Source organism: Artemia franciscana, chromosome 9, assembly GCF_032884065.1.
Source record: "Artemia franciscana chromosome 9, ASM3288406v1, whole genome shotgun sequence".
NCBI lineage: Eukaryota > Metazoa > Arthropoda > Branchiopoda > Anostraca > Artemiidae > Artemia > Artemia franciscana.
Window position 1 is genome coordinate 30,211,813 of NC_088871.1, and position 8,946 is coordinate 30,220,758.

An 8,946-nucleotide genomic window follows, 5' to 3' on the forward strand; every position below is an offset into this window, starting at 1 on the left:
AAAATTTTTATATTGTTAAAAATGTAGGTTTTAAGGAGGTTTATCACATTGGTTAGTTATTCAAATATTACCAAATCAAACAAGCCTAGTTTCTAAACCAACCTATAATTTTTAGTAGAAAAAATTAAAATGGTTAGGTCAATGCCTATATTATGTAGTATATATTCATTGAGATTGCTGTCTAAACTGAATTTTTAACAAAAAGTAGGGGTTAAATTTTACTTTAGCTAATTTTGGCTATCTTTGAAAGAGGTTAGGTTAGGAAAATGAAACTTTCAGGGATGTGTCTAGAGGCTAGAGTATGGGTCAATTTAAAGCAAAGAGTATTACTAGCTTTTGTATAAAGTGAATATACCACTTGATGCGTTTTTTTATGCTCTTTAACAATATAATAATTGCTTCTATCAGAAATTCATATTTTAAGCACTTTTTGACCTCTTAAAAAGGACCTAAATATGGAGTATAAAAAGGCTTAAAACATTGGTCTCAAACTTTATAACATTGGACTCAAACTTACTGTGTCATTATAAATCCATTTTTTTAAATGATATATTATCCATAAGCACTGAATGTTATGGCGTTTTCTTCTTCCTTGTTACCGAAATTTCAATTAAAACATGCGTTTTTGGTCATTTTTTACAAAATAATAAGATATTTGAAATCACAAATCTGTAATAGTTTAGAAACAAATTTGGGCTATGTATTTGCACATCAGGGGGTGAGGGTAAAGCATAGCATATATTAAATATGTAAACTAACCATTACTGCATTTAATATAGTTAAATTTACAGCAAACAGTATAACTGGCATTTGTAATAGCCAGCTTTCATATTTTGACCAAAAACGCATGCTTTTATTTAAAATTTGCTGTCAAGGAAGAAGAAAGCATTATAACATTGATACAATTTATTATCCAATTTAATTGTGGAAAATCACTGCTTGTGGATAATGTAACATTAAAAAAATGGATTCATAATGAAATGGTAAGTTTGAGTCCAATGTTTTAAAGTCTGAGACCAATATTTTAAGCCTTTTCTATACCCCATATTTAGGTCATTTTTAAGAGGTCAAAAAGTGCTTAAATCTGAATTTCCAATAGAAGCAATTATTATATTTGTAAAGAGTATAAAAAAACGCATCAAGTGGTATATTCACTTTATACAAAAGCCAGTAATACTGTTTGCTATAAATTAACCAAGGTAAGTCCCAGGAAAGTATTTAAAGTACCTACCTCCACTTCTTTCTCCTCCAGAGGGTCCTGAAATTTTTGGCTACATCAATTTTTGGTTATCAGTTTCTTTCTCTCTGGCCTTAGTTCTGAAAAGACAATTCCTGTTGATTTAACAGAACTTTAAGCAATAACACTGGGTTTTTCTAAATTTAGAAATAATATTTTATGCCACCTGATTGTAGATTCAATATATGGCTGATATTATTCATTCTCCATGAATTTCTGTTTTATTTCATTTCATTCATGTCAGTTGCTTGCTGTTAAAAATACATTTATTTTTTTTAATCAATCTTCTTTTGTGAAAAAAATTGAATTGTTTTTCTTTTTACATGTTGCATAAAATGTAAAGGAATGCCTGGCCCTTCATTTCATATATTTTAACTAAAATTTTTTGAGGCAGTTTCTATCAAAATACAACTGACACATTTTAATATTACTTGTTTTTAGAATACATTAGGATGCTATTAAAGTTTTGCATTTGCACAGCTAAAAAATTGTCTTAAAAAGTGCTTAGTTTAGAGAGTTATTTTAATATTCTTCTTGCTGATCAGTATAATTGTTTTTAAAATTCCTTCTGTTTAAAGCATTTTAAGGGGATTCCAAGCCAACCATGGGTATATTTTTGTCACAAATGATTTTGCTCAAGTGAGCTGGTGGAAAACAAATAGAACATATAATTTTTCTTTTTTTTATTATTTCAAGACTAGAATATCACAAAACTGAGCATATTTGATACAATCCCTGATGGGAGTTTTGTTGATACATGTCTCAAAATTAATTTGTCTAAATAAAATAGATATTGTTTATGGACAGCAGTGGAAAATGGTAGGAACTATGACTTGAGTTGTTTTTTTTCCAATATTTTCTTTTTTCAAATAATTTTTTTTCTGGTTACATTTGTGTTCCTGCTTAAGTGGCTGGCACTCTAGGTTGAGAATACTTTGTCCAAAGGGCACAGGTTTAATTCCTGGCAATTCCAGTTTATTTGGTTTGGGACAAAGGTCAGTGATATGACTATGTAGGTTGAGCCAGAACTGGTCCAACCTTGAAAGGTTACCTAGAGAAGTCTAGGGTCAGTAAGCAGGAAGGGCTTGCAAAAGCATAGGATGACTGGTCCCTAGCTTCCTGGCTAAAGGACCACCTGGTTCTTAACTGGGCTTTTGAATTAGCCATAGATGCTTTCTTTTAATCCAATTAAATATAAGTACAAAGGAAAGAATGCCAGTAAGGTGGGCCTTCCTTTTCAATGAATTGTTGATGTATAGACAAGAGTGTGGGTCATAAGAAATGGCTTGTGAATGTTTTGCAAGGTTTAAAAATTTGAGACAATTGCTCAGGTTGGCAACTGAGCAAAAAAGTAAAATTTTGCAAATGGTTTTTCTTTGTGATTGTTATATTTATGTATTATCAAGTATTTTAAAGTTAATCTTCACTTTTTTGTTTTAATTGCCATTGCCTTAGGAATTTAGTGTTAACAGACTGGAGTCATTGCCTTAGGAATAAGAGACAGGAGTTCTATGTTTCCTAGCTTCAATAAATTTATATGCAATTTTGAGACCAGTGGTTACAAAGTAGGTCAAAACTTGCAAATGGAACTGTGGTGTGACTAATTAATTTGTAAGAAATGTATATCAATTTAAATATTAAAAAAAAAATCATGTAGAAAACAACAAGACAAATAAATAAAAGTATCCCTTTACAACCATTTAATGAAGTGTCACAAATGTAGGTCACCCTTAAGATTGAAATTAACAGAGCTTCAGTTATGAATCTGTTTTATTTAAACAGACTGAAGGGGCAAACCTTCAAGCTATGACAAATTCAATCTCACTTTTGGGCTCTTTCCTTTTCAATAGGAACATTCTTTGGATTTTTCTTCCAACCAATTAAAAACAGTAGGGACAGGATCAGGTGTAAGTGACCTCCCATTTAGCCTACATACCCAGGAGAATATTATGCAACTCTATGCTAATAATTGGTAATTTTGTTGTTGTTCATATTTGACTTATAAAGTGAACATACCCCTTGATGCCTTGTTTTGTGTTCTTTACAAACATAACAAGTGCTTCAATTGCAAGTTCAAATTTAAGTGCTTTTTGAGCTCTTGAAAATTTGTTAGCTTAGGTCAAAATGTGCTTAAGTTTGAATTAGCAATATAAGCAATTATTATACATGTAAAGAACATACAAAAAGGCATCAAGTGGTATATTCACTTTATTTGTAAGTCAAAATGTAAACAAAAAAAAATTACTCCCAACCTGCCTAATTTGCAAATATATAGCCCAAATTATATATTTTCAATGTATTCTGCCACCTTTTAGCCTACTTGTTTTTCTTTTGTCACAGTTGCTTCAATTCTCAGGTACTAGGGTTGAGGGATAGATTTGCAGAATCAATAGGAAATTTGTAATTTCAGCTTTATATTTCCATATTAGGAGGGTTGGGGCTAAACTGAACAGGGTTGCATATAGAACATGTTAGCTATAATTATTATGTAAATAATAAAGAGTAACCTTTTTTAACAGGTTTTCTTCTATAGGCCTACAGGTCCTTCTCTTGGCTATTACCACATAAGCATTGTATACCCAGAGAAGAATAAGTAGCAACAAGCTATATATAGGCTACATAAGCACATGTTGTTTAACAATGACTTCTCAAGAGCTTAACTATGAACCCTTAGTAATATTGACAAGAAATGAGTAACAGAAAAAATGAAATTTAGGCTAAATGGGCAATCAGGAACTGGATACAGGCTAAAGGGGGCCAAAAACATGACTGTATAATTGGAGTTCAAGGAACTCCAATTATACAGTGAATTTTAAAAAATCACTGCATACAAGTTAATTTTTAGTGAAGTAAACACTTCCCTTGCTAGTTTAGGACTTTAAATTGATTAGCCTACTGAAATTTTCCTATCCTATGCAATTGAAATATTTTCCCTTTTCAGAGCACTAAGACAATCTATCACAATAAAAAAAAATATCCAAAGCATCTTGAATGGAATGACTAAAAGAAGACATATGAAATTCCCAATCAGCAATCTAACAATTAAACTTCTGGCCACACAAGTTGTATTAGGATAACCAGCTCTGAAATAATTGCTCAAGTAGCTTAGTAGTAACTTTAACTAATGTTGCAATAACTTTATAAGATTTTTCTTAACCATTTTATTATCTCCCTATCCCACCCACCCAGTTACAGAAAGTATACAGAGAATACAGAAAGCGCAGACAGTCTTTGCCTCCCTTCGGAAACCCTTATGGAATCGCCGTGAAATCAGTGTCCAAACGAAAGTTCGAATTTACATGGCACTAGTCCGCACCGTTCTCCTTTACGGGTGCGAAGCATGGTCGGTAAAACTACAACAAGAGAATACACTTAAGGTGTTTGAGCATACTTGTCTACGAAGAATTCTCAGAGTACAGCTACGTGACCGTATCTCCAACGTGAATATACGTCGAATGTGCAATATTCAGAGAGATGTTGTGCTCACTATTAAAGAACGCCGTTTGAAATGGTTCGGCCATGTATTGCGGAAACCGCCAGAGTACCTGCCTCGCCAAATACTTCTAGTTGAGCCTATTAGCTACTGGAAGAAACGCCAAGGAGGACAGAGGAAGAACTGGTGGAACCTGGCCAAGTCAGACCTTGAACCAATAGGGGGTTTCAGAAAATTTGGTCACAGATGGTCAACACAGTGGCTCGCCTTTGCAGAGCAGCTGGCACAAGATCGATCAACATGGTCCAAGAAGGTTTCTAAGATCATCGATGCCGGGCGAGGTGGAAACGCCTGATTCCCGCCACAAGTACAAGTACAAGTAAGTACCCACCCAGTTAAAAGAAAAAACCCACCCACCTACAAAACCAAAAAGCCAGTTTTAACTAGGCTAATAACATAATTTTTAAGTCTATTTTAGTGCAACCTGCCTAACAATATAAAATCAAGCTCAATAACTCACCACACTGGTACACAAAAGTGGTGCCTTCATCTTAGGTCCATCTGAAGACATACTCCATGACTAGCTATAATTGAAACTTCTGCCTTCTTTCCGAGTTAACTTGAGACGAACGTACGAAATGTAAAAGTTGTTAAAAGTCAACTTTTCATTGACTTTCAGGGAACTTTTACAAATCGAACGCTAAAAGTTAACTCGGAATCGTAAATAAAACGTCAGAATGCTGGTTTCAGTCAACTTGAAAAGTGAATCAAACGCAACTCAGGATTACTTGTCCGTGGGCTTGCCACTTTCTAACCCCGAAAAAAAAAGATTATTGAGGACAACTCATAAACATGTGAAATCTTTAAGTCTAGAGAAAAGACAAGGAAACTGTAAATATTGGAAATAATCTTAGCTTTTCAGTGACCTGTAAGTAATCTTATGCACATTCCTTAGGATCTAAAGGGTTTTTGGTGTTCTAAGCCTGTCTTGCATAGGCTAAGCTTCATAAGGAGTCAAAAGAAAAGTTTTTTGGTTATTAAAAAGGTTGGTTCTTAGGAAGGCAGCTATCACGTTGGTGAGATAGTCAAATATTATTATATCAAACAGGCCTAGTTTCTAAACCATCCTATAATTTTTAGTTGAAAAAAAAATTTAGAATGATTAGGCCAACACCTATAGCCTTTTATATTACCATAATTACCTTAAATTGCAGCTTGGAGCAATATAAGGGTTTTTCCTTGTGGAAACTCCAGAGTTGATAACACATGACACATAGTTTAATACATACACTTGACTAGTGGTTTGATGTTGCTGATTCTGATTCGAGTGCTTCCCAGTTATACTTCCATTCTTGTTTTGACATTCATTGTCAAGATGGTTCTTAAAGATGTCTGTGGTTTGGGCAGCAATGGTATCTGGCAGTAATTTGTTCCAGAGGTTGGAACACGGCTGGTAAGAAAATGGGCATGTTGCCACTTTGAGGAGAAATGCCTGGATAACTTCAAGTTATGTCCCCTTGTATGAGAATCCTGAGACCCCAGAGGAAGAAGACCAGGAACTGCCTTTGTATTAATAAGTTTATGAACCAGAATGGCATCACCCTGTCTTCTTCTATGAACCAGAGTTGGGAGTTTCAGCTTGCAGAGCCTTGCCGGGTAAAGGAGCTCATGCAGTCCACTCACCATCTTAATAGCTCTTCTCTGGACATCTTCAAGAATTTTAGCATCTTTTTTGAAAAAGGGGGATGCAAGAACCATGCCTGTCTCAAGCCTTAGGCTGAACAAGTCTTTATACAAAAGGCTCAGAATTTTAGGAGAATGGGAGGACATTGTTCTTTTTGTGAGCCCTAGTGATGAGCTAGCTGATGCTGCTGCCTTCTTTGCATGAGTGCTAAACTTAAGATCATTGTCAACAATTACTCCTAGGTCACAGTCCTCCAATACTGGAGAAAGGAGCTGACCGTAAAGAGAGTAAGTTGTGTTGATATTCTTGTGCCCAAAGTGTAAAACATGACATTTTGACACATTGAAAGTGAGTAGCCAAGATTTCGCCCACACACTAAGGAGATCAATGTCATTTTGAATTTGGGAAGTATCTTCAAGAGTGCTAGCTGGACCAAGTACCTTGGAATCATAAGCATATAACGTCATCCTGCTTTTAAGCACTAGAGGAGCATCATTTATGAAAATATTGAACATGGTGGGGCCAAGAACACTACCCTGTGGAACCCCACTGATAACATTCTGAGGGAGGATAGAATAAGATTGTCATCTGCATCAAACAGTCTTGCATGCTGAACATGATTCCTCAAGGAATCCAGAATCCATTTAAGAATTTTTTCCTCCAAACCAATAGATTGTAGCTTAAGCTCAAGTCTCCTATGACAAACTTTATCGAATGCTTTTGAAAAATCAAGGAGGATCATGTCAACAGGGATTCCCAACTCCAGTAGTTTTGTAATATAGTCATATGACTCAAGTAGATTGGTGTCAACTGATCTGTTGCATCGGAAACCATGTTGAGAGCTGTTAAGAAGATGATTCCAATCAAGATGCTCAATAACTGCTTTGTTGACAATACGTTCAAGAAGCTTAACAACAACAGAGGTAATACTAATAGGCCAGTAATTTTCTACAGAATCTTTCCTTCCCTTTTTGTGAATGGGGGTAATATATGCCACTTTCCACTCAGCAGGAAGCTTTGAGCTATCCAGAGATAGTCTAATGAGTTTTGAGAGTGGGTATACTATTTCTGTTCTGCCCTCATGCAAGAGATGGGGGTGGAGGCCATCTGACCCTGCAGATTTATTTACATCCAACAAAGTTAGCTGTTTCATAACAGACTCCTCAGTCAGCTCAAGAGGTGGCATTGGTTGAGTATCAATATATGAGGAGGGAGCCGAGAGCTTACTAGCAGTTTCTGACATAAAAGCTGATGCAAATTGGTTATTTAGGATCTTGGCTTTAATAGCTGGGTCTGAAACTGTCTGACCATGATGAATCAAATCAGGGACAGAGTGCCTATTTTGACATTTAACAGAAGCATACTGCCAAAACAGCTTGGGATTATTTTTCATATTTTCAGCTAACCTTTCTTCATGTCTCTTCTTCAGTTGTTTCATGGAATTGGTGGCCTCATTCCATGCCTTATGATACTTCTGATAGTTTGCATCTGTTTTCTTTTTTTTGAAGTGTATCCAGGTTCGATTCTTCTTATTCGGTAGTTTTCTAGTTAGACAAGTCATGAAGGGTAGTGTTTTTGCCTGTCTCCTCCAAAATGTTCTAGTGTGAGCTTTTTCAAAAACTAGCAATACAGCTTTGAATTTCTGCCAAGATTCTTCAATATCTGAAGTGAATATGGTATCTCAATCAAAGTCAGCAAGTCTCTCAGAGATACACCTGTAATCAATAACTTTGTGTTGTTTAGGAAGAAGTTGAGTAGTAGACAAGTTTGGAACAGCGAATGTTCAGATAGACAAGTAAGAAATGGAGATTCCTGTTCTTTGGCTGAAAAAACAGAACCATCAACCCAATCATAATCGGGAAAATTGAAGTCTCCAAGAATCACCACATGTTGGTTGCAAGTGTCTTTGATAATATCAGAAATGATATTAGCAAGATATTATTCTGATTCAAGGCAAGAGGGAGTATTAGGACTATGATAAACCACTCCAACAACCATTGTAGAATTACCACACTGCAGTCTAACCCAGACATTCTCAACCCAAACACAGCAATGGGAAGAAGGAATCAAAGTGCTTACCTTGAAACTGCTTTTTACATATATTCCAACACCTCTCCTGCAGGCGTTGGACTCAATGTTAGATATGAGTTGGTATCCACTGATTTCAAGTGCTTGGGCTGTAAGAGGCTGTTTCACATTTTTGGGGCACATCTCAGATATGGCTGCAATATCAACTGTTTCTTTTGCTAGGCGGAGATGGAGTTCTGGAACCTTGTTGAAGAGGCCATCAGTGTTTGCACTAGGAATCCTTGATTTTCCAATATCATTTGCATGACGAGTTGCATTTTTGGTTGCACTGTGTAGAGATGATTTATTGGCAAAAAATACACCAGCAGAAAGAGGCTCAGTTGATGAAGTACCAAAAGAAACTGTTGAATTAGCACTGAAAAAACGAACTATTTACACTCTCATCTGGTGACCATAGTCTGTCCAGATGAGAAACATTACAGCTTATAGGTCAGTTGCTTTCTGTTAAAAATACATTTATTTTTTTAACATCAAGCTTCTTCTTTTGTGAAAAAATTTGAACTG

At 35.4% G+C, this 8,946-nt stretch overlaps 1 protein-coding gene across 1 annotated transcript in view; it reads right to left on the minus strand.

The window, feature by feature from the left end:
* The window catches only part of LOC136031261 (integrator complex subunit 2-like), a 96,922-nt gene extending 96,382 nt beyond the window's left edge, over nucleotides 1-540 (minus strand). The window contains exon 1 of the mRNA XM_065710687.1: nucleotides 518-540. Coding sequence (XP_065566759.1) covers nucleotides 518-525 — 8 coding nt within the window. The 5' untranslated portion in view covers nucleotides 526-540. The remainder of the gene's footprint in view (nucleotides 1-517) is intronic.
* Between the last annotated feature and the right edge of the window lie 8,406 nt (nucleotides 541-8,946).